Below are 26,960 nucleotides of genomic sequence, written 5' to 3' on the forward strand. Positions count from 1 at the left end.
CTCTCACCAGCTGGGGCCAGAGGAGCACCAGCCAGTCTGCCCAAGCCACCCCGGCTCGCACACCCAAGCTGCCCTGAGCCCCAGCTGGCCAGCCTATCCAAGCCACCTTGGCCCACCTGCCTGTCCGAGTCCTGGTTGTCCAGAGGAGCACTGAGTCCCACCACAGTCCAGCCTCGGGGCCATGGTGGGAAGCATTAGTAGAGGTTTGGGGAGATTTAGCCTCTCCTAGCCTCCATTACACGCCGCCCATGGCAGCATAGCTTTCATAGGTTCATTCATAATTTTAAGACCAGAAAGGACTATGAGATCATCTCGTCTGACCTCCTATATAATACAGGGAATAGAGTTTCACCCAGTTACCCCTTCATTGAGCCCAATAACCTGTGCGTGACTGAAGCCTGTGTATTTCCCTTGGGGTTTAGAGAGCACAACTCCTTTAAAACCTGAGACAGAGGAAGGCCTGATTGTTCCAAAGGGAGGGGAGTTACGGTAGGGAAAGCCACAGGAGAGTGTGCATTTCTGGAACTCCAGACAAGAGACCCAAATCAAGCAGGCCCTCACGTACAGAAGCAGCCAAGAACCAGCCTGAAGCCTGGGAGGGACAGAGCAGCCAACCAGGGACAGGAACCAGGAGGAACACTGTGCCAAGAAGGAATCACCTGAGAAGGCAAAACCAGAGCCAGACCCAGTATCACTGTCACCTAGCGCTGCATGGGGCCATGAGTACTAGGGCTTGTGACCTTGTGTTGGGAATAAGGAGAGAAGTTACAGATATTTAAGTGGGGAGGTTGTTGCTCTGTGTGGATTTATGCAGAGCAGTAGAAGAGGGCACTGGAGGGGTTTGCTGGGGAAAGTTTACTGGTGCAGAAGATGACCAGGAAGACCCACTGCTGGACTGGAACTATGCCCAGGATTCCTAACCTCTGAATCTAGATGCAGTGCTCAGTGTCTATCCTTTTATATTGTGGTTCCACCAGCCTGATGGGTCCTCGTGTTAGATGTAAGCCTATTTTACTGTTCCCCCTATCTTTTCCCCAGTTGTTTTTCTCCATTCATCCCTCAGTAAATAAATATTTCCCTTCCCTATATTCATTGTACTATTCCACTATATTGTGTGTGTGTATTTGCTCTGAGGGATTCGGAACAGGTGTTTCTGGGGTGGAAACATAGGTACTGGAATTAAGAGTTGAAGTGGTTTCCATCAAATACAGGGTTTACAGTTTAGTTCAATGGTTCTCAGCATGCCCACTATACAAATTGTTCTAGCACCTTGGAGTGGAAGGGAGTTTCCCTTCTGCATTCCTACGCGTGCCTTTTCTTGGCTAGAGCTGCCCACAGAGCGGACTCCATGATGGTCACGTCTTTCAGAAAGGCATTCAGTCTTCATCTGAAGACATAATAAGAAGGAGAATCTACCCCTTTCCTCAGTACTTTGTTCCAATAGTTAATCACACTCACTGTTAAAAATGGGTGCTTTATTTTTAATTCAAATTTGTCTTGATGATTTACAGCTCTATTTTTCTTATATGTCTGGATCTGATTCACAGAAGCTATTTAAAAAGAGGGTGTAGTACATTTTTGAAAAATGAATGGCTTTTCACTGATGAGCCACATATCCACCCTTGGTAAACCTCTGACTATTACTCTAGTAAGAAAAAAGGCTTGATAATCTCATAAATCGTTGCTGTTAACAGTCCAAGATTCCTTTTAGGGTTTGTTTTTCCCTTCATCAGACAGCTCATTTAGCAAGAATGAAACCACCCTCCCAAATATCCTGAACACTTGCATGGGCATACACAGCACATTAGAGCAGCATTTGTCAGACTTCAGTGTGGGGTGGAGAAACTGAAATGACAATTCTAAGCCAAATGCTGTAATTTAGATGTTTATGGAGCTCTGAGAGCTTCAGATAGTACCCAGCGCAGATGGGAAGCTGGCATTATGTGAAAATTATTATGCAGCTTGAATGGAAATTACAGCAGGTCCTGGGTACAGAATATCTCTACACTGTAATGCATCTGAATGCTTCCATAAAAGACAAGCCATCTCTTACTGCAGTTGTAGAATTCTCGCGCTTGCCATTCATTCTCTCTTTGTGCACACAGGAGCACATTTCCCAGAGTGCTCAGCACCCAGGAGTTCCCCTTGTGACATATATGAGTAAGGAGAGCAGGATTTGGCCCATTGTCACTAGCTGCCGATTTCCACAGAAGACCATATAGGGGAGGCAAGTATGAGATTTTGTTGTAGGGTTTGGGCCAGTTTTTCAAAAGAGCTCAGCTCCCATAATCAGGGCAGATGGTAGGGGATATAGTGAGGAAGAGAGGGGGCACACATTGCCTTGCAGGATCTGGTCCTAAATGATGCAACTCATTAAAAATTATAAGCAAATTCTTCCAGACAGGTTCAGAGAGGAGTTAATACAAATATAGCTTTTGGGACAACCGAGGTCCATTCTGGTGGGGATAAAAAAACCAAATAGATCTGTGCATGGGTGAATCTACTCATTTGAATCTCTACCCTGGTAAGCACAGATACTTGTGTAATATTGTAATGGAGCAGCACCCATAATAATCTAAATATGGATATAAAAGAGAAAGAAGAGCATTCAGCAGGGCAGGTTGTTTGTTTGTTTGCTTGTTTTAAAAAGAAAAAAACATCACAGGCACTAGGCAATATTCTTCTTCTATTCTTTGAAACGCACCTTGTGTAGACGTGTAAATGAAATAATCCAGACTGTCTCTAATTGACTCACCCTTAAGTACATAGTACCATGCTATTCTGTTTCGTTAAAGGTTTTTAAGTAACATTACGGGTATAAATCAAATTTGTGTCTCAATATTCTAGCAGATATTACACTTAGTTTGAACCCAGTGCCATGTTATTCATCCATAAATTCAGAGAACGTCATTCCCACGTCTCCTTGCCCTTTACCACAGTTCTGTAGGCCCAGCAAAATGACCCCTTTAGACAGAGGCAAGGAAATCTATTGTTCAGAGGAATATCTTCAACTTAAGATACAACACTTTTGGCATTCTGGTCAGAACTGTGTAAACTGAATGCCTAATATTAAGCTTCTGAATCCACACTTAGGTGTCCATCTGAGTTTCAGAAGTGTTATAGAAGAAAGTGCAGAAAGGCACTACACAGCATTATTATTATTTGTATTAGAAAAGTGCCCAGGAGCCCTGCTCATGAACCAGGACCCCATCGGGGCAGGTGCTGTTCAAACACACAACAACAACACAGTCTCTTCCCCAAGGAGCTTACATTTTTCTGCATCTGCTTGATTTTGGGTCATTCCTAACTTATGTGTGCATGGTGCTTTATATAGCGGATGGCTCTGCTCTGCCAACCCACACTGGGACTAAGCCTATTCCTCATTCAGGCAAAACTCCTAATAATGTGAAAGACCTGTGGCTAGAATAGACTGAAAGAAAATATTAAGCACCCACCTCCACCCATAAGAAACAGGCATTTTAGACTAAATGAAAGCACAGTCTCAGTGGTTGGGCTGGTGGCCTAAACAGAAAAAACCAGTATATTGAATTAACTATATCGATGAGCCAGAACGTCAGTTGGATTAAATGGGGCATAGTTTAATTGATGTCAGTGAAGCCCATTGACACTAGCTGAAGATGCAGCCCATCATTTTAACTCCAGAGATAAGTTTGATATATTTGCAAAAAGACTGAGGAGTACTTGTGGCACCTTAGAGATTAACAAATTTATTTGGGCATAAGCTTTTTGTGGGCTAAAGCCCACTTCATCAGATGCATGCAGTGGAAAATACAGTAGGAAGATATATATACAAGGGAACATGAAAAAAATGAGTGTTGCCATATCATTTTGTCATGTTCTCTGTGTGTGTGTGTGTGTGTATATATATATCTATATATCTTCTTACTTTATTTTCCACTGCATGCATCCAATGAAGTGGGTTTTAGCCAATGAAAGCTTATCCTCAAATAAATGTCTTAGTCTCCAAGGTGCCACAAGTATCCTCGTTCTTTTTGCTGATACAGACTAACACGGCTACCATTCTGAAACCTGTCGCCATGCAAGGCATTGATATATTTGTTATCTGAAAAAACACAAAAAGTTGACAGACTGACAACCTCTTGTTTGAATGCCTATTGGTTAATGGAAAGTAGTGGCTTGAATTCATTCACAGAACTTAGAGAAAAGATGGGAATTCAACTACATTGCATATGCCTGACCATTTTTGTAAAAACAGTGAAAATATGTCCTACTCTGAGCAAAGATTTTAGAGTATTTTAGATCTTAGATGGCATCAATACTGAAATTGAAAGGCTTTTAGGAGGATTTTAAGTCAGAGGAAACAGAGCTTTAGTTAGGGGTTTTTTTAAAGTTAGACTTTGGACTTTTTACCATTTCATGGTACTCTAAATACTAAGGGTAAAATTCTGGACTTTTAAACTACTACAAGTCTATTGACTTCAATACAGTTTCACTGAGAGCAGAATTTGGCACTAGATCACATTAACTCATGACTACTTAACCACCAAATCCAAAACAGGCACGTTTTACTTTGAAGGAAAAAACAGTCTGTCTTGAATTTATGTAAGTGAGTCAGAAATAATGGCTGAGAAAATTATAATAAATGGGCATCCACTTAATCCCTTACTCATAGATTCATAGATTTTAAGGCCAGAATGGACCACCATGATCACCTAGTCTGACCTCCTGCACATTGCAAACCAGAGAACCTCCCCCATCCACTCCTGTAATAGACCCTACAGGCACTGCACAAGGAGTTTATCGTAACCAGTTATGATCCAAATTATGAACTCAAAAGTTAGCCTCAACCTTTGTACATATAATGACTATCACTTTAAATCACAATTGCCATTCAATGCTACTACCAGACACAGGCTCTGAAAAAAACAGTATTAAAGAAAAATATAGCAGAGGAAAAAAACACTAAAAACACTGGACTTAGTCTTTCAAAGTACTTTGTTGGATCTTTGAGAATCCTTTCAAGATTCCCCTGATTTCTATGCCCAGATTTAAAGGCCTCCTTGCCACCACCATTCAGACCAAGCAGTGCTGGACAGGACTCTTTTCATTAGTAGTCAGGGCTCCCCATCTACTATCCAGAATATTGATGCAAAGTGTCACATCTCCCTTCCAGGAGCACACAACCATGGCAGGCCCAGACTCTCATCCAACTCCCACTGAAGTCAATGGAAAGACTCCCATGGACCGAGGAGTGGGAAACTAGGACCATGAATGGGACCAATATTTATTGCACAGAAAATCAGAGCACTACCAGAAAACAGCCAACTGGACACAGCAACTTAGGACTGATCCTGTAGGGTACTCCTGAACTCCTCCTATACCCTCCGAAGTCAATGATACTAAGTACCTTGTGGGACTGAGTCCTTACACCATAACTACAAACTCAGCAAGTGGACAAATGTAGAGCAATGAGTGTTTTGCTACAAAGTAAAGTCAATAGAAGTTATTTCTCAGTGTGCTGGAACTTATGGCTCAATTTAAACAAAAACAAAAAACAAAAAACAAAAAACAAAACCCAATTCAACTCTGAAATGATACTGGTAAAAAAAAAATTGTACACCAAAAAAATCTCATGCCATATGCATTAGAAAAAGAACACTATCCACTCACCTTGTGGGTGCAATTCAAATTGATCTCTGATGTCATATCATAGGTCCAATCCTATGAAGGTTCCTATTCAACCCTAAAGGTCCAATCCTGCTAAGAGGTGCTAAACATCGCACAGAATTTAGATCTCTTCCAAGAAGATTTGGGATCTTAAAGACTTTCATATAATCTTTGAATTGATTAATGGTATGAAAAATAATGAAGTAATACATGATTCTGTAGCCATAATTGATATTCCCAGAAACCGTCTAAGGTCAATGTCTAACTTGGATGATTTTTTAAACAAAATTTCAAATAGTTCTGTCTTAGTGTGTGGTTTGTTTAACATATTTAATGCCTTTTAACTAATCATTCAAAATTAGTTACAGAAGCCTAAAAGATAATCCTTTGGCAGTGCCACTCAACACATGGGCCTAGAGCAACATTTTTTCATACACACTTTACATCAATCTGCACAAAGAAGTCAGAGGATCTGCCAAATGCAACCTCAGACAGTTTTTTTTTTCTCTGAGCCTCCAGAAGAGGCTTTAGAAAGAGAAATAAAGTGATCTTATTACTCTATTTCAGACCTTGGGCATGCAAAGTAGTACACACCCTTTCCTTTCATCTTCAAATGTAAGACAAATAACTGTTTGCTTTTCTCTATCAAATTAAAAATGAAATACAGCAAAAATACAGAAAATACAGCAAAATCCTTCAAGCATTGTTCCCTTAAATCACTTCATTGAGAGAAGGGAAAGTAGCTTTTCAGAGCATGAAAATATTACTATTTGGCTTGGCTTTGTGGTTTGGGTAGCAGACCATCAGAGAATGTTTAATTTACTGAAAGAGATAAATCTGTTTCTGTTTTGAATCCAAGTCCATCCTGAAGCATATTTTCCTACTTGATAAATCATGATTCAATTTCACTTTGTCAAAAATGTTGCCAGTGTTTGTAATGGATGCAAAGTAGAATCTCAGAATTCTGTGGCTTTGCTTCTCAGAGTACTTGAATGAAGTGAAAACAGAGGTCTAAATCATGCCATCAATTCCTAAACAGAACTCTCAATTGAAATCAATGGGAAGGTCCTGCTTAAAGTTTAGTGGCATAATACGGCCTATAGTATTGAAATACTGTACCTGAAATGACATTAAAGAGCCTTCATGCTACTAATAGTTTAGTGAGTCAAAACAGCACATAGTGAATTGCCAAACTGGATCAGATCAATGGTCCTCTAATCTTGTCATCCTGTCTTTGGCAGTATGCAAAATTTTTCAGATCGGGGAAGGGAATGGGGGAAGAATCCTGTCACTTGGTTAACTGATACACTAAAAGCATGAGCCTAAACTTCCTCACTTTCTTTACTACTAAATCCTAATTACTTCAAATACTTCATTGGGACTACTCACCTCTGAGTAAATTCAACAGAATTTGACCCCATGGGGAAAATTTCTTTTCCTGAACTCTGCTCATGATTATCTCATACTCTGAAGCAGGAGTCTTGACAGACCTTGTACATTTTATCTCGCCTGTTGTAACTGCAGGTGCTATTCTTATTTATAGATATATCTAGTACTTCTCAAATCTTGCTGAGCTTTTTATCCATGAAATATCTTATGGTGGTGAGTCCTGAGGTTTCATTATACATTGTGTGGAAAGTCTTGTATCCACTTTCAATTTACGTCACAGCCTTTTTTCATATACTCTTCACAGGGATTGCAAAATTCTCCTTTCCACTGTATATTAACCTCTTTGTTAGAAACTGGAATACCTTTACCAGTGCAGGCAAACAAAGAATGATTGATATCTTATTCCATCTACATCGTTAAAAAATGAACATCAATTACCTCCCAACACTCTCTGTGATACCACAGGTTATCGACTGTGGTGTCTCAAATACTTGTATGTTTACGTGTTAATAGGAACTATGTTATGTTTCCTATGGGTCTGATCCTGGATGATGCCAAGTAACCTCAACTCCGAAGACTTCAATGGTAACTAAAGGCAGTAGACATCTCCAAGTATCAAGTTTTAAGTAAGTAATTGTTAGATTTGTACAGACATGTGGTCTTGGTTTGTGCAAAATGTTCCAGGCTTTCTTTCTTGTGGGATTGCACCTCTTGATTGTTACTTTTTTGGGGAGTGTTATTAATCCAAAAGCGAAACCCATCTGAAAACACCAATCTTGACTTGCTTTGCCATGAAACACTTGTAAAACGACTAAGGTTTGCATGCTTTCCACCCAAAGTCCTAATTTGTCATGGGTGCACTTGAACCTCAGCCCAAACTCAGCAAACCTTTTGGCAAACAAAGGCTGCATTTCAGGTGTGCAATAGAAGCTAAAACCAAGCAGGTTTTATCTGGTTTGGGACTGCATCATAAAGGTTTTGCACAACTCCATCATCATCATCTTTTTTTTTTCTTTACATAAAGGGCTTGGGCCCTTTGGAGTTACTGGGATGTCTTCTGATTGCAATGGGAGCAGAAGCAGTCCCAGAAAGCATTCAACAGCCTAAACTCGATGCTGAATTCTTCATCTAATCTAACTGCAGCATATTCAGTACAGTATTCTCCACATCTGGAAAAATGCAGAAGATACCCTTAAACTGCAAATGGAATTCAACAGCTATATGGCAAGTATTTGTATATATCAATTAACAGAGCCTTCCAGCTCATCACAGGATCAGACCTTAATTGCATAAACTAAGATCTCTTAATTATTGAATTGTCCAACTTAATCTTTTAGAAAGATATCTAGCCTATACTTTTTTCCCTTTTACGTGAGAGGGAGTAGGCTGGAGGTTAAAGCACAAGGCTGAGAACCTGGAGATCTGGTTCATCTCTCTGTCTCACCATACACTTGCTATATTAACCCAGGCAAGTTATTTAGGGTACATATTTTCAAACTTTGTTACCTAGTTCACTTGAATGAAAGGTGCATGTGCTCAGCGCCTCTGACAACCAGGCACTTATTTAGATACTGTAGCTAAATATGAATATAGGTGCTAACTATAGGCACCAGTATTTGAAAGCTGTGGATCTTAACCTTTGTCTCAGGGCTGTCTACATGGCAAGTTACTGCACTACAAGCCAGAGCATGAATCTCTAGCACACAGGTTTGCCACACACTACCTTGCCATGTGGACACTGCTACAAGTGCTATGCTATGATAGTTTCAGAGTGTGTTTTAATGCACTTCTACTTCAAAGCGTGGTACTCTATCCACACTCAGGGACTTTCACTGCACTGCAGCAGTGTCCACACAGGACATTGCACAAGCCAGGATATGAACCTACAGTATTCCAGCTTGCCGCTCAGTAGCTTGCTGTGTAGAAAAGCCCTCAGTTTCTTCGTCAGTGAAATGAGGTATCTAGCCTACCTTACAGAGCTTTTGTTTAGTCTGTATTTACACCTTTACTTTAAGAATTGTGGATACAGGCTCTCTAGAAGTCTAAATTAGTATTATTCCATTTTCAGCTGTCTGAACAGACAGACAGCTGCTCTTGGGTTTGACAAATAGTGAACTAAATATTCTTCATAGCTACAATTCACAATCTTTGTGAGGATGAGGAAGTGAAGAGAAAAAAACCCCCAACCAACAGAACATCTCTGGAAAGATGCATCAGATCTGCAAATCATGTATTAATCTCTAGTTAAAATTACCCATCTTACAGTGACAGCAGGATTTCCGAGATAACCTAAACCTATGTTATGGGTATGAATTCATGTCGTGGATACATGCAGCCTCTACACTGAATAGAATTACTACTGCTACAAACATAGTATTCTTCCAGGAAGATGACATGGTGGGCAATGTAATCTCTTTGAGGAAAGTTTAAAGAGGCTAGGACTCTTCAGCTTGGAAAAGAGGAGACTAAGGAGAGATATGATAGAGGTATATAAAATCATGAGTGATGTGGAGAAAGTGAATAAGGAAAAGTTATTTACTTATTCCCATAATACAAGAATTAGGCGTCACCAAATGAAATTAATAGGCAGCAGGTTTAAAACAAATAAAAGGAAGTTCTTCTTCAAACAGCGCACAGTCAACTTGTGGAACTCCTTACCTGAGGAGGTTGTGAAGGCTAGGACTATAACAGCATTTAAAAAAGAACTGGATGAATTCATGGTGGTTAAGTCCATAAATGGCTATTAGCCAGGATGGGTAAGGAATGGTGTCCCTAGCCTCTGTTTGTCAGAGGATGGAGTTGGATGGCAGGATAGAGATCACTTGATCATTGCCTGCTAGGTTCACTCCCTCTGAGGCAACTGGCCTTGGCCAATGTCAGTAGACAGATACAGGGCTAGATGGACCTTTGGTCTGACACGGTACGGCCATTCTTATGTTCTTATGTTTAACTGGACCAACTTCTGCTGCTGACAGAGACAAGCTCTTGATCTTGCACGGAGCTCTTCTTCAGGTTTGGTCAGGAAGTTGGTGAGTTAGTAGCAATCCTATTCAGTGTAGAGGCTGAATCATCACCAAAGAGAAATATAAATGAGAAAGCATCAAAATTGCTACAGTAGATTAAAACAGCAGCTCTAGTTTAAAGTCACAGCAATTTCTTCCAAATGTTCTCCTGGTCACTTCAGTGTTCTATTTTTAACAAACAAAGTAAAAAAAAACAAAAAACAAAAAACAAAAACAAAAAAAAAAGAAAACTCAAACCTTAGAGGGCTGCAAAGCCATGGCTGCCTACACAGGCACACCAAGAAAAGGGTGCCATATTAGAGATCCAAAGTAGCACAGAGAGAAGTCAAATTTAGGAGATAGGATAAAGTGGGGGACTAGTAACAGGATACAGTAACAACTTTTCGGCATTTTTTTCACATTCCTTGGTGCATGAAGGTCTGTTGGTGATATCAGTGCTGCTCTAAAATGAAGATCAAGTTTAATTTAATTGTAAATTGTTAGTTTAGAAAATGTACCAGTTTGTTATATTACAGTCAACTAGGAATCTATTACATTAAAATGTTTAAATGATACTACATTATGACGAACAGATAGGAAGGCAAGTTGGTAACAAGTTATTGCTGACATTCCACAATTCAATTTGCTGACCATAAACATAACAATTTTTGCTTTTCCTCCAGCCCCCATTAATTACTTCAGTTTATTTTTCAAAAAACTCTTTCAGGAAATTCTACCCAAAGTAATACACATGCATTACTCATCAGTGGCTGGAAATCCTGTAATCTGTTTTACATGTATATACACACACACATGCAGTTCAATGAACTTTTAGAATAAGTGTAACTCAGTTCTAACTCGATCAGAGATTACCTGGACATTAATGCCAGGATACTTGCTAAGACATTCTAGAAAAGTTACTGTATATGAATATGCAATAGTCCATTTTTATGACAACCAAGTACTATTTAAATATTTATTACACAGTAGAAGTTTGTACACATTTTTAAAATGGATTTAATGCAATTTTAACTTCCAAATAGCTAAACAGCTAATAATTCATCATATGTTTGTATATACAAAGCAAAATTGAGCAGTTTAGAAAGTCATAAAGCAAGAAGTTCTCCCAAGACCTGGAGATACTGATCAGCATTAGTGCAGTAATAACCAACACTGACTAGGAAGATTAGGCAAATATGGAGTTTGAATAAGTCATAAAAGAAACATCCCCAGCTAAAAATCCATTGCCAGCTAATATATTTCATGCTAATACAAGAGTGATGGGAGCCTGGTAAGACAGGGGACGAGCAGGACAGGAAAGAACATGAATGCAAAGCAAATGATGCCAATCTCTTATGTGATAGAAGTACCTGCTTTTCTCCTGACGCTGAAAGCGCCCGCCCCAGTTTAAATCTTACCCCAAAAGCCCACTGTGATGAAACTGAACAAGTTTAGCCGAATGAAGAGCGAACGAAACAAGCGAGGGAAGAGTGGATCTGCAGCCTGACCTCTCAGCCATCCAAAGGCTCCTATCTGCCTCAGCGAAGGGACTTACCACAAGCGTGCAGCACAGGAACTTGTTCATTGTGGTCGGTGTGAGAAACCTCAGGGAGCTGGGACGCTAGACAGGGAGTTAGTGAAAGCTCCGGTCTCCTAGCAGCCTGCTGCTGACATCCCCCCCAACATGAAAGGCACGGTATATATAGCCCCTGCTGCAACAGGAAGCATTAGCTCAGCTTTGATCACTCATTCCCTGGCCATCACCAAACTGTTCTTGTCTTTCTTTTTTAAGGAACTGTAAAACTTGATGACTTAATGGAACCCTTTCCGAGCTCACCACAGGCTGGAAAACGTAGGAGGGAGTGTCAGGGGCTGGCCTCTGACGGGCAGTGTCTGCTGCCTGCCTGCCTTGCCCTCTCTCTAGGGAGGGGGAGTCACTCACCTTCAGGCAGGGCAAGAGCGAGTCATCGGCCGCCCTGGGCTAACAGGAGACAGGTTTAAAAATATCTCCTCCGTCCGGCCTGCGGTGCAGAGACCTCTACCGCTGTGCATCGGCCGGTGCAACCTTCCCAAAGCTGTGGAGGACAGGGATCCTGCAGGGCACGGGGTGGGTAGGAAACCAGGGGACTCCACTGATCTCCCCTCCCTTCTAATGCAGGAAAGTAACAAGCCACCTTTCTCTTCCCATCCACCCTTGTTGGCTTGGCCAGGGGCTTCAGCGGTGATTTTCCTGTGCCCTGAGGGTACCACAGAGCTGGATGGGCCGCCTGCAGGTGTAAAGGCCTCTTCAGTCCCTAGGATGCAGGGGAAGGCTGCACAGGGGGGCTTTGCAGAAGGCGTGGGAAAATGCAGTAGTGCTGGAATTATTTCCTAGCTGTACAGGGCTTGGAACATGCAGAAGTTCCAAGGATAATGATAATTCTTCCTATAAGTGACTCTAACCAGAAAGGACAAATACATGAATAATCTGAGAAAAACAAAGGCTCCAGCTGTGGAACCCTTACAGCGGCAAGCACTTGCTCACAGGAGTAGCTCCATTGATGTCAGTGGGTTCAGCAGTCATTCATAGTGAGCCTGGGTCTTTTCTTCACTACATTTGACTGAAATTGAAATAGATGGCAGGGTACGTGCATATGTGAGTTTTTTTCTGTGGGCACCATAGGCCCCATCCTGCCTTCCTTGTGTGCCCCAAACTTTTGGAAAACTCCTAGAAGCGCCGATTGCTCAACACCTCTGGAAACCAGGGCAGTTTTGCATGCACAAAGAATGTAGGATCAGAGCCAACTGGAACTAAGAAGATTTCCCTTAAAAAAGAAAAGCAGCCGGAAGTATATGTCCTTCCCAAAACCTGTAGATATTGTGAAAGGGGGAAAGAGTGGGGATAAATCCTTACACAAGGGAGGAGAAATTGGCAAATTTCTCTGACTCCTTGGTTTCAAGTTTCCCCTATTTAAATTGGAGATTATGGTGAAGATTAATTATTTAATGTTTGTGAAACTTATTGAGATGAAATCTTATTCGTAAAGGTGCTGGGGAGATGCAAAATACTGAAGCACCAAGCCTGTCACTGTCCTTTGGGCCTGTTTAATGTGAATAGGAGTTTAGCCATTGTCTTTGGGGGAAAAGTTTCAGCTCCTTAGCTCCTAAGTCTTTGGTATGCCCTCTGCCCCCCTCTAGCAGGATGACTTTTTCAGAAGTGTTCCAGTTTTCTCATTCTGTCCCTCCATAAAATACACAATGTCCAAAAATATTTTGGCGAGGACTAAAATCTAATAGCTTTCAAATGCTGGGAGTAAACAGTGGGCCTAAATCAAACCCATTAACCATACCCCAAACTTTGGGGGGAATTGAGGTAGAATCCATCCCTTGGTATGGATTGACATTTCACATCTCTCTCTTTGTAATGGACCAAAACTTCATACATGGACACTCCAACTTTGGAGAGTTTGAAATCCGGATACCAATTTGGCTCTGAATTTTGCAGCTTTGCCCTATTAATAGTTGGCCCACAAAATTGTGGGGGGTTGGCAAGAACCCAGGGAGGTGAAAGCTTGCCCGCTGTGTGACAAAAGCTCCTAAGCAGGAGAGTAACACTTACACTAAGTAATATAACAGAAGTGACCACTTTAACAGAGCAGAGAAAGTGTATCTGAATCCTTCTGCACACATGCAGGAACCATTTCCTAGCAGGCATTGTGTCATGATGTTATTAAATTAGAAATCAATATACTCAATTACCCCCTTCAACACCTGATATATGGTGCAAAAATCTGAGGAACTTGAACGAACGATGATTTGTTTGTAAGTAACTGTGGGGAAACTGGAAAGAGGGGAACAGAAACCATGGCACTGAGAAGAGAGGAAGCGCTTCTGTTATTTAGCCATTTAAGAGCTAATTGATGATTTATGCACCAGGAAGGTGTGTTGCAACAATTCCTGTAATATTTTACTTTTAGTGGTTTCTATTCCCTTAACACATGTATTGTCATATACTAGATATATATTTTAACCTACATGTTGGCAAGGCATTCTGGACCAGATCCACAGCTGATACACGTTGGTCTAGTTCTGACTTCAGAGGAGCTACACACTGACTCACACCAGCTGAGGATCTGCCCCCAAATTTCTTCTGGAAAACAATATTTTTAAAAATGGGTTATATTCAGCCATGTGGACCAGCTGCGCTGGAGAGGGGCTTCACAGGGAAGCCAATTTTAAGCCATAATTTCATAGCAGCCTCTCCAGCACCAGCTGCCTAAGACAGGAACTATGGATATGTCTACACTGTAATCAGGAGGTGTGGTTTCAGTTTATGTAGGCATACCCAAGCAAGCTTTGATCTAAGGGTGGTTTGTTTGTATGTGATAGGGGAGACGCTGGAAAAGGGCAACAGAAACCCTAGCACTGAGAGGAGAGGACAGGACGCTGTGTACATGCGTGGGCAGCCAGCTTCTGCCACCACCCATGCTACCATAGCTGCACCGCTATTGTTACTCGAGCTAGCTTTGATCTAGTTAGAGGAAAGCTATCTCGGGTATGTCTACCTGTACTGCTGCAATCACACCTCTTTATTGCAGTGGAGACATACCTTAAATCTGGACTGCTCCCTGTTCCAACCAGCCTCACTTTATCCCTTCCTGGGTCAGTCCTGTCTACTTTGGGGATTTTATCATTTAGTTCTGAGCATCCCAGTGAAGCAAAGGCTGCAGGAGGCTTACACTGCTGAGTTCCCTCTCCTGGTTGTGGGCAGGAACCCAGGATGTGAGTTCGCCCAGTGTCTTGAAGGTGGATGACGTTTACTGCTCCCAACTGAGAAACGCAAAGCACCAAACTCATATTTAGCTCCAGCCTATGAGATACTTACTGATAGTGAGAGAGTAATAGAACAGTGTCTCTTGATTTCAGTGGAATGTTTTTTCTGCTTTATGGACCTGAATGAAAACGCACTTAAATCCGTGGGAATTTGAGGAAGTTCTATGTCCTGTGCTATACAGAAGGTCTGATTAAATTATCACAATGGTCTTAGAATCTATGAAACTGTGAGTCTTTTCACTTACTTCAGTGAGTATCTTCCTATCTCTAGCTGTCTGCCATGAATACTCAGTCTCTATGGCCCAGGTCCTCAGAAGTAATTAGGGTCCCAGTTCCTATGACTTCAGCAGAAATGAAATCAATGCGAGGTAGACAACTACATCCCTTTGAGGATCTGGGCCCATCCCAACAAAATGACAAGCCCATAGGAGCTAATGCAAATGTTTATTTACTATTATAGCTTAGAATACATGCAGTTTATTGTTCAGCACCTATCGGGGTTTTTTCTGCCATGCAACACACTAGCACAAAGTTTAAAAAAACATTAAAAAAAAACTGTTTAGCTTAAAGTGTGGTTATGGTCTGGTAAGTGACCATATAAAAATGGTATCTCTTTCCTCAAAAGTTCTGCTCCCTCGGCGTTTTCAGAGTCAGACCTGCTGACTTTAGTGAAAAATGTTTTTACTATGTTTCTACTCCCATTATCACTGAAAACCTAACACAATTTTGAGTGAGGGAGCTGGATTCTCTTTGAGGTCTCTAATCCTCCCCAGAATTAAGTTGCACATGCAGGGCCAAAGTCTGCCTAATTTAGGGAGGGCAGTGGGTTTGGCCGGGGTAAAGGAAGGCAGCATTTTGCTGACAGAATCTGTTACAGGTGGTGGTGCACGAACTGGAAAACTTTAACTTTTGGATCAAATGGTGAGACCGTGGCTGGTAAGGGGGAAAAAATCTTTATACCTGAGCATATTTGATCTGGAAAGCATGGACCAACAATAAATACAGAATCCCACGATGCCATTTTTAGAGTCGCTTTTCAGAGCAGAACTACAAGGTCTAACCTGCAGTTAGAATGTTTTCACAACTGCCATAACACATTCCCACTTTGCCTTTGGGAATTAATTAAGACGTACTTTGCAATGCTTGGAATCATATTACAAGGTAGCAAACCCTGTAATAAAGACTTGTCCACATGACAACCAAACTGCTTTCAGCAGTGTTTTACAAGTACCATGTTTGTAACCACATCCCATAGGAGGGTGTTTGAACACAGTTTTAAAATTATTTTTAAAAGTTAATTGCTTTTACTTCCCTTTCCTTAAATGGTTTAAAAGTTGTAGGATGAAAAGAAGCTTACACATTAAGATTTCCTCCTTCTAGAAATAAGTTTAACATATTCAGTGTGCATATAAAGAAAACCAAGTAGTTCTTACAGGAAAAATAGCTGGTTTACATTAAAAAAGGAATCAATAAACAATTATGCAGGGAGTAGGAACTATGGAGAGAGCAGGAATAAGTAATTGCAAGAGTTGTATCAATACATAAAATTTCTATATTTCAGGTTAAAGAGTGAAATCTGTTGCTGCTGTATGTTTTGCTCTAGAATGGTGTGCTTCGAGTGGGATAGCAGTTTATTGGTTTAGTAGTAGTCATAGACCCAGCATCCAGTATTTGTCTTTCCATAGCTCTAATTCTCAGTATTTGTATTACTGTTTTGTATGTTATGATTGTTATAAATCTATTTTTCTTCCTGTGCATCATTATAATAACTGGGTCTATAAATGGGTTTGCTCTTTAAGCCTGTCTGCTATCTGGAAAAATTCAGAAGTCCAGACCAGTGACTCTGTGCTGGTAGGTGAATGTTGTGACCTTGAGTCATCTCAGGATCTCAATGAGATATTTGTTGAGTTCAATCAACAAACAGTGGGAAAATTCTGGCTTCAAGCACAGGACTCGCTGTTCACCAGAGATTACATTTAAAAGACACCAAGAGCTTCACCAGTAATAGATTTATGTCCAGTTAAGGAAGGAGGATCTCAAACGGAAACATTGTGCAAAGCAAGCATACTAGTAGCTGCAAGAAGAGAGCAATTTGGCATTCTACCAAACTATTAGGCTCATCCCTTAAAAATGAACAATTCTGCTAAAGTTATAATAGGTGGTGATCTGAAATGTCCAAGAAGAACTTTCAAAATGGGAGCACTGAAGAAATGGCACTGTTCATTGGTAGAAATGTAGTGAGGCAGGGAACACAGGTAAATATGTATCAGAGGGTAGCTGTGTTAGTCTGGATCTGTAAAGAGGTAACAAGAGTCCTGTGGCACCTTATAGGCTAACAGATGTTTTAGAGCATAAGCGTTCGTGGGCGAATACCCACTTCATCAGACGCATGTAATGGAAATTTCCATTACATGCTTTCCATTACATGTGTCTGATGAAATGGGTATTCACCCACAAAAGCTCATGATCCAAAATATCTGTTAATCTATAGGGTGCCACAGGACTCTCTGTTACCTTTTTACAGGTAATATGGTTCAGATTCTGTCAATGAAGTAGAACCAATTACTCCAGCTGTAAAATTTGATGCATCAATATCATGCCACTGTAGTGACTATATCCCAGTATAACTCAGGGCAGCAGGTCAAAGGGAGAGGTTTGATTCAGACATATACTGAGGGAATAGAAGAGGAGTTTTAAAAATCATTAATGTCATTATTGTAATAAAACTTGTGCTGTAAAACAGAGCACTAAGGCTGGCTATGCATATATACAGACTAAGCAGATGTATTGGTTTTAGCTCTATAGTTTGCTATTCCTTTTTAGCAGACTTGCCTCAGTTTTCCAGTTGAAGTTTTACCTCATTTCTCTTGGGAATACTAAAGGGCAGGTATGTGGAGCAAACATGCGTAAAGGAAAAATTCCTCCTCCAAACTATGCATTCAGGAAGGCAAAGACAATGCTTGCCCCATCAAGGCAGATCTTGATGTGGGATCATAGAATTTGAAGGTCACAGTGAAGGAAATGAAGGACACAATCATAAAAAAGTAGACTTCGTGCATAAAATATTAGATAACAGCACATTGTCAGCCATAGGCAGTGAAATACAGACATTCATAAAAGCTTCAGAATGTAGAAAGTCATGTACTCCATTCTATGTAGGTTCTTACGTGGCATCCTTACTGCAGTATTTGATCACATTCCATTTAGAGGACACTCTGGCTACAGTGACAACTTTAAAAGCAGCAAAGAATCCTGTGGCACCTTATAGACTAACAGACGTTTTGGAGCATGAGCTTTCGTGGGTGAATACCCACTTCGTCATGCATCTGACGAAGTGGGTATTCACCCACGAAAGCTCATGCTCCAAAACATCTGTTAGTCTATAAGGATTCTTTGCTGCATTTACAGATCCAGACTAACACGGCTATCCCTCTGATAAGTGACAACTTTAACAGCTGTAATTAGAATTTTTTAAAAAATCACTTGAAGAGAGAGTGCAAGAACTAGAAAATAAGGCAAAGGTAAGGATCTGAGAATACTGAGCATATCAGAGGAACCAGTTCTGAGGAAATGACTCTTTTATTTTACTCAGTGACGAGCTGATCTTTTTGGCCCATTTTTTTACCCCTTGAACTGATCTGTCTGAAAGTGGACAGAAGCCATCCTGCAATATGATTCAGAGAGACTGCATTGGTCAAACAACTTCATTTCTTGTGCAAAATCCAGTTTAATAATAAACCCTTGTGTCATGGTATAATTCCCCACTCTGAACCTAGTGTCCAAAAGATGGGTACCAGCATGAATTCCTCTAAGCTCAATTACCAGCTTAGTACTTGTAGCGCTGCCACCAACCAGGAATTCCAGTGCCTGGTACACTCTGGTCCCCCCAAAACCTTGCCCGGGGACCCCCAAGATCCAGACCCTCTGGATCTTAACACAAGGAAAGTAAACCCTTTCCCTCCTTTCTCCCCACCAACTCCCTGGTAGATCCAGACCCAGTCCCCTGGGGTCTTACCAGAATAAAAAAAAAACAATCAGTTTCTTAAACAAGAAAAGCTTTAATTAAAGAAAGAAAAAACAGTAAAAATTATCTTTGTAAATTTAGATGGAATATATTACAGGGTCTTTCAGTTATAGACACTGGGAATACCCTCCCAGCCTAAGTATACAAGTACAAATTAAAATCCTTTCAGCAAAATACAAATTTGAACTCCTTCCAGCCAAATACACATTTGCAAATAAAGAAAACAAACGTAAGCCTAACTTGCCTTATCACCTAGTACTCTCTATTCTGGACATATAAAAGACTGTATCAAAGAGATTGGAGAGAAACTTGGTTGCACGTCTGGTCCCTCTTAGCCCCCAGAGTGAACAACAACCAAAAACTAACAGCACACACAAAAACTTCCCTCCCTCAAGATTTGAAAGTATCCTGTCCCCTGACTGGTCCTCTGGTCAGGTGACAGCCAGGCTCCCTGAACTTGTTAACCCTTTACAGTCAAAAGAGGCATGAAGTACTCCTGTTCTATTAACCCTTAACTATCTGTTTATGACACCTTGTATCTGATAAGCAGAAATTTGTCAATAACCAGATCAACATATATTCTAGTTACCACCAACGCTCTGAAAGAGGCAGCATATTTATTTTTAAATCTATCAGAAATAAACAATACTGCAACTGAAACAACACAAGTTTCAGCCAGTGAGTCTTTCCAGCTAACAGGTTTTTCATTTTAGTCTTTACTAATTTGCTTGTGATGATGTAAATCAGGACACTGGCTAAGGGAGATGGTCCTGTTAATTCAAGATTAACTGATATAACTTTATTGCCATCAGTCTGAGTCCACTCTGTTTGACTGTGTGATAAGGAGATATTGCAAGGTTTCTCCCTCTCCCCTGGATTTCAGCAGGCAGGATGGCATGCTTCATTAAAATCATTGACTCTAGGGTTTTGCATGGACGTTTGAGAATTCATGCTACAGTGTCAGCCCTGTGTTCACCATCATGTCTGGGTCTGGTTTGAATACCCCTGTTAGGCGAGCCAGTAGGGTTACCAACCGTGATTGGATGAATTCCTGGAGGTTCCATCATAGGACATTATCTTTAATTAAAAATTAATCTTTAATTCCTGAAGACTCCAGGACAAGCCTGGAGGGTTGGCAACTCTATGAGCCAACCATCCACTCATCTATCTTAATGGAGGGCCATTCTGCTCTAGAACTGTTTTTTGTTTGGTTTTTTGTTTTTTAAATTTTTTGATGGCCTTGTGGAGTACTGTGGTCTCCTATCGGTGTTGAGGAATGTCCGATCTTCGCTGCCAGCCAGGAAGATAATCAGTTAGACACCAGCTATTAGCAGTTATTACAAGGGGCTGCATTTTGGTTCTTATCCCAGGAGGTCCTGTGGTTTAATAGTGATCTGTGAATGCTCAGGTAGCTGGGGCAGAAATTGGATAGGAGATAGGTGGAGTGTCACCTGGAGTCTGATCTCCCTTATGGGGGCTGAGACAACGTAAATAATGTTACTGTCCAGACATTTTAAGGAACTAGCTGTAATAAAAATAATATATACGATGCCAATGATCTCAAATAGGCTTCACATCATTCCTGTGAAGAAGGTTAAGTAACATCATCTCTCCAGTGACTCCAGACACCACATAGCATCCCCTTTGTCTCCCATCCCCCAAATCCATTCCCCCGCAGGCCTACTAAGTTCCTCTACCTTGCCCATTGAGCTGCAGGGTGTTTTATGTACGTTAAAAATGTGGATCTGCTTGATTGCATTCCCTCACCTAAGCTGCACATGCAGTTTTCATTTGCCAGCCCCTTTGGACTGTTCATTAAAATAATTCACTCCAGGGTTTTGCATGGAGATCTGAGAACGTCTTCCTCTGTGTTTGTGCAGTTCCTAGCACAAAGGGCTTTCCATAATGATGGAGGCACATTACAAGTGTAGTGGGCCAGCGTGGCTCCTCTCCTCCCTGGAGAGAGTTGAGCCCCGCTGGAGGCCAGAGTGGGCAGAGCTACGGAGCTCTGAGCCTGCCCCTCAAAGGGTCAGGCGGCAACTCGGAACTATAAAAGCCGGCCCTCAGAGCTCAGTCAGGCCCCAACAGCCGGAGAGATCAGATGTACTGCCGGGAGCTCGAGACTGGGAGACTCTGGTGACCCGGGGGAGCAGACCAGACAGGCTCCCCTGCGCTCGTTACCGGGAGGAGCTGCCGGATCCTCCCCGCGCTCGCTATCTGGAGGAGCTGCCGGATCCTCCCCGCGCTCGCTACCTGGAGGAGCTGCCAGAGCTTCCCCGCCCCTGCTACCTGGAGGAGCCGACGGGGCTTCCCCGTGCCTGCTGCTACCCGGAGGAGCTGCTGGCGCTACCCTGGCCTGACTATCCCAAGGAATTCCCAGACCTACCACCCAGCCCCGGTCGCGATGAGCCTATGCTCGTGGACCCTTCAGAGGCCGACGTTAGGACCCAGGTAGGTCCTGAGGGGGAGTACGGAAGCAGCCCGGGGGCAGCCGAGCCCAGTCAGGCTGCGGAGTTGCTGGAGTCTATGTCAGTGTATTGCGGTCAGGATCCCCACTGACTGACCCAGCGGAGTGACAGCTGCTGTTAGGGCCCCGGGCTGGGACGCAGTGGAGTGGGTGGGCCTGCATCACTCCTGCCACTCAACTCCTGGGTGGCAGACTCCCCCTCTTCCTGGCCGGAGGAGGCCAAAGCCTGAGCCTACTGACTCAGCGTTTGCTGCCCCGCCCTGACTAAGGGCTGGGCCTTCAAAACTGTTACTATTGCTCAGCCCTGACTAAGGGCCTGAGCCTACTGACTCAGCGTTTGCTACCTGCCCTGACCTAGGGCTGGACCTTAATCTATTGCTAGTACTACTCAGTCTTGACCCAGGCCTGAGCTTACTGACTCTGTGTTTGCTGTCCACCTTGGCGTAGGGCCTGGCGCCGCACGGCTGGTCCGGCAGCCCTGCCGGAGGGCCTGAGCTCCTTGCCCGCCGGACGGACAAGCACCGCAAGGACCGCCGGGCTAGTTTCCCAGACCAACTGGAGTAGGGTGGGCGGGCATGGCTCCCCTCCTCACTGGAGAGGGTCGAGCCCCAGCTACACCCGCTTACAACAAGTAAGTAAATAAATGCATAAAAAACAGGTGATCACTAATGTGCTTGCACATGCTGGACCAAACTCTGCCTACAGTTACACCTCTCCTGCCCCATTGACATCAGTGGGATTGCCATGGTGTGAGCCAATACAGAACGCGGATCTTGAGCACAAAATGAAGCTGTGCCACAAGAGACAAGGGAGCAGTAGTTATTTGAAATGCCATGCTGTGCCTGCTGCAGATAGAGCACACTTTGTGTAGTCAATGCTCCAAAGACTTTTTGGCCCTTTTGCTTCTGGTCACACATTAGGCATAATAAAGCTTTTGTCCTTTGGTTGGCCCAGAAAATTCAGAAAGTAGAAGATGCAGGGGAGAAAATGTGGAAAACATTTCAAACTCCTTAGGAGTGTTGGTCCAGAAAAAGCTGAGTGATCTGCATAGTAGTAATTAGTTGCAAAAAAAAAATTTCTTTGTTCCTGGTGACTGGACACCTCTTTTTGTTCAGTTCATCAGTACCTTGCAAGGTTTTACCTCTCTGATTGTGCAAAGTGCTGTTGGGTGCATTTTACCATCCATGTCAGCCAAGAATGGTGTCAAGACACGTGGTCTGGCTGCCGGCATGATTGAGCAAAATAACTATGTATTGCTGCAGTTTCTTGCAAACTACCACACTCTTGTTGAGTCTCATGGATCAGGCCCTAAGAGAAGGTCATCAGTCGCTATGGGTCAAATTAGGGAAGCAGCAATCCAAGTTGTGGTGCTGAGCAGTAGATTACTCCAGGGGAACAACAAGTAAAAAGATTTTCTCTCCAATCTGCAAAGAAGAAACAGATTTTCTTGGCAGCTGCAAAGGGGAGAGTAGCTGGTGAGCACACATATCTGAAGGTGAGCCTGTGATGATTTGGGTAATCTATGTACAATGTATGAATTCTCTTGGATTATTAATTCTTTGTCTAGATCTATATCAAACTCCATTTTGATTGTAAGGCTAGTCTGCCTTCTCTGTTGTCTTTTTACCTCTATTTTGGCATGAAATTCCAAGGGGCGGTGACACAGGGCTAATACTGAAGGGTTGACCTTGATAGTTTTCTTGTCAAATGGAAGCACCTTAGGACAACAAAGGTGGACAAACCAAGAAAACTGGTCCTGGCAGGTGGGCTAGTAACCAGGCAGTGGGACAGATAGTGAGGGACTTTGAATACCTGACAAAGCTGGTCTGGAGGTGGTGGTGGGGCCTTCACATGTGGGTGAGGAAGTTCACATGACACAAGGACTGAGACTTTATAAATGAGGGATTCTCTCACCAGACATGTTAGAGGGAGGGAGAAATAGCCAGAAGCACAAAGCAAGGCCTAAGGGCTTTGATCTAAGCCCAAACAATGCTCCAGAATGGTGAGGAAACTGAGGCAGGGAATTGTGTACAGGTGTTTTATTTTTTTCTCTGGATCAGTATCTCTGTTGTGCTATCTCAGTTAGAGTAAATTGTTTCAGCATCCCGTTTGCAAAGCCTGTGTGTTATGTGCTTCAACTCTCATGTGTCCTGGAGAGGTAATCTATAAGCCAGAGTGTGTTTAAGGTTGGAGCGCTAAGAAAGGGGGTACATAAGCAACTGGTATGTCATGGGGGTCATCACTGGTCCTGGTGACCTATGGCAGCTGCACTGTGAGGTCTCACCTTTGTGAAGAGGTAACAGGCAAAGTCTTGCCAGAGAGTGGGCCCCACAGAAAGTGACATGCCGGAGCCTTCTCAGATCAAGTGAAGCTTAAAAGCACACAGGTCCAGCGCTTGGGACACAAACATAGTGGCCTGGTAAGTGTCCAGCAGGGCGATTCGGACATCTCTGTGACAGACCCTATAAGCTTGATCTTTCCTGAAACCTTGCTCTCTGTTGTCAACTCCCTCACTGCCATGAGAGTGATTTCAGCCCTGGAAGGGGAGACCCCAGCTCCTTAACCAGCTGTACTGCTGGGAGGGTGTGGGGCAGAAGTGCCTGAGGAAAGTAAGAGAAATGGGGAGGAGGGGGGTACAGGGAGGGAGAGAGAATGAATGTCTGGCATACGGAAAAGGACAAAAACAGCAGGGAAAAGCATTTTTATCTTCAAGTTTCTAAGTGGAGGATTACAAACAAGAAAGAATGTATTTAAAAACAAAAGCACAACTCTCAGCTAAAGAACTTGTTTTTTTCCGCTTTAAATTCTTTGTCCTGAAGGCAAGCTAAAGTAGGGCAATGGGGAAAAGTGGTCCAATTTGTTGTGAGAACGTCTCTCCAAAAAGTAAAGTCATTTCTCATGAGAAAAAGGCCTTTTCTCTCTCTGCTTCCTCTTCTCATATTGCTTTAAAAAGACAACATGTCTGTGAAAAATGAAGGAAATATGGAAATGTATAGGAACTACTACAGGTATCCCATTTTTTGCCATGAATTCTTTTAAATAATTTTGATCTGAATCCAAAGGAGTTTGTAGAGACACAGAATAGTACGTGTGGAACACCAGGCGAGAATGCAGAATGCATGCTAATGCATCAAAACAACCTCCCTGAAGCTTTGTAAGCCTGGAAAATCCTTCTGCAACGTAACCACCAGTTCCCATAGGGCTTGCCTATATCCTCCTGGAAAAAGCCCATCAGAATTGAATAGAAAATGATGATTTTTTTTCTAAAGGCTTTTTGAACCGTTACAATAATTACTACAGAATCCTAAGGGTTTCAATCTCTATGAATTCTTATAGGGTTTTTCCACAATAGCAGAGTCAAGCTTACTTCAGGGTAGAGTTGTGGAGAATGCAAGTCAGGGTAGAATTTGGCCTTTTAAATGCAAAGGATAAATTCAAAGAGTACAACTATGATTAAAGGAATAAAACAAAGCAAAATGACAGGCATTTTCTCCCAAGATAAGCTGTGGAAGCCCTGCATCACTTGAATCATTTTACACTAGTCTGCGGGTGACCTAAAAGTCTATTCTCCGGTTGCTATGGCCAAACTCTGCTCTCGCTTATAACCTCTCACAGGTCAGAATCAGTGCCAAAATGACTTGTTTCTTAACAAAATCTAGTGCTGCTACTTAGGATTCCCATCCTGCCCCTCCGCCCACATATACAAGGAGTAACCGTATAATTTCAATCTAAATAATATTTAATTTACACTCAGGAAAATAGCAACAAGAAAGGACAAAAGTAAAGTTTCCATGAGCGTGCATAGTGCATGAGTCGCTTCTCCATAGGCTGGTGCAGCTCTGAAGGCAAAGTGGCTGCTGCCATTGCTCCCAAGCAGATTTAGTATTTTCATAGCTGTCATTCACCAAAAACAAAGGCGTCACAGTTCCATAGCTAAATGCAACAAATTTACTATTTATAAACCTTACAAGCATATGGCGCAGATGGCTCTCAACCTTGCCAGACTACTGTATCCCTGTCAGGAGTCCGATTTGTCTTGTGTACCCCAAGTTTCACCTCGCTTAAAAATTACTTGCTTAAAAAATCAGACATAAAAATCTAAAAGAATCACAGCACACTATTACTGGAAAATTGCTTACTTTCTCATTTTTTACTATATAAGTATAAAATAAATCAATTGGAATATAAATATTGTACTCACATTTCACTGTATAGCATATAGGGCAGCATAAACAAGTCATTGTATGAAATTTTAGTTTGTAATGACTTAGTTAGAGCTTTTTATGTAGCCTATTGTAAAACTAGGCAAATATCTAGATGAGTTGATGTACCCCTGGAAGATCTCTGCGTACCCCTGGGGAACCACCAGCATAGGATATTTACAAATGTTTGTCACTCACAGGTCTTTTACTGTGCCAGGTCTTACGTTTGGCCCCATGCTTCCCAGGCCGAGAGTGCTGTGGATTAAGTTTATCAGCTTGTGAGAAGGAGGGAGAATTGTTCCCATGATTCCCTCTGCCTGACTGAAAATTGGTGCTGACAGGCCCTGGTGTTTTGTGCTTTAACTGTGACAACAAAAAGATTTATACAAAACCAAACTACTGTTTCAATTAGAGAGTATATTTTATTTCATTGCAACGTGCTCCTTGGTGTTTTGCTCACTAAGCAAGATGACCTCCCCTCTGAATATGTCAGCCATCTGTCGAAGACGTCAATATCCCTGGGTGTCCACAGCCTGCACTGCTCAGAAAGCAGAAAACAGACACCTTGTGGTAAGCAGGCCGATGCAGTTAAACAGAGATGTTTGGTGCTCAAAGCAAGGGTTATAAAAGCTTATAAAAAAAACACAAAATACGTTAACGAAATTTCTAGGAAACAAATTTTCTGCATTTAACCCTTGGATTCAAGGAATGAGGACCAGTACTGACAACCCCAACTGTTCAAAAGTCATGAGTGAGGCCCTCCAAAACCTTGAAATTGGCATAAAAATCATGAGACTTTTAAAATACATTTTTGGTTCTTTATCTTGCATTCTTCTCAGAGGCATTCAGGTTCATATTTTCAATATTTTCCCCCATAGCCACAGACCACGAATTGAGAAATGCAATTTCTAAGTAAAATTAAGCCTCACTCATGATCTTGCAATAGAGCTCTCAAATGTCAGGGGTTTGGGTTTTATTCTGTCGCAAGATCATGAATGAGGCTTAATTTTACTTAGAAATCACTGTCAACCTTGGGTGGCTGGAGCTCCAGCCATCAACCCTGGGCAGCTGCTGCCCTGCCAGCCTTTGAGGTGGGAAAGGGGACCCTCCTGCAGTTCCCCCAGGCCTGGGAAGGGTGAAGAACCCTAAGAGGCAGGGCCGGCTCCAGGCACCAGCGCAGCAAGCAGGTGCGTGGGGCGGCCAATGGAGGGAAGCCTTTCGAAGGGAAGGACCTGCTGCCGAATTCCTGTGGAAGAATGAAGTGCCATTGCCATAGTATTTATGGCCTCAGAATTTTTTTTATTTTTATTTTATTTTTTCCACTTGGGGCGGCACAAACGCTGGAGCCGGCCCTGCTAAGAGGAGCAACAGAGGTGAGGCAGGAAGAGCTGAACTATAGCCTGCAGGCTGCAGTG

The 26,960-nt window shown here is 42.3% G+C and overlaps 1 protein-coding gene across 2 annotated transcripts in view; it reads right to left on the reverse strand.

Moving 5' to 3' along the window:
• Positions 1-11,843, reverse strand: part of TNFRSF11B (TNF receptor superfamily member 11b) — a 28,785-nt gene extending 16,942 nt beyond the window's left edge. Inside the window, exon 1 of one of the 2 annotated variants that reach the window (XM_030549609.1) lies at positions 11,596-11,843. In XM_030549609.1, coding sequence (XP_030405469.1) covers positions 11,596-11,625 — 30 coding nt within the window. In that variant the 5' untranslated portion in view covers positions 11,626-11,843. Of the gene's footprint in view, positions 1-11,458; positions 11,570-11,595 lie in introns of those variants that run through there. The other variant, XM_030549610.1, reaches the window with a different exon arrangement.
• Positions 11,844-26,960: the final 15,117 nt, after the last annotated feature.

This window comes from Gopherus evgoodei, chromosome 2 (genome assembly GCF_007399415.2).
Source record: "Gopherus evgoodei ecotype Sinaloan lineage chromosome 2, rGopEvg1_v1.p, whole genome shotgun sequence".
NCBI classification, from domain to species: Eukaryota; Metazoa; Chordata; order Testudines; family Testudinidae; genus Gopherus; species Gopherus evgoodei.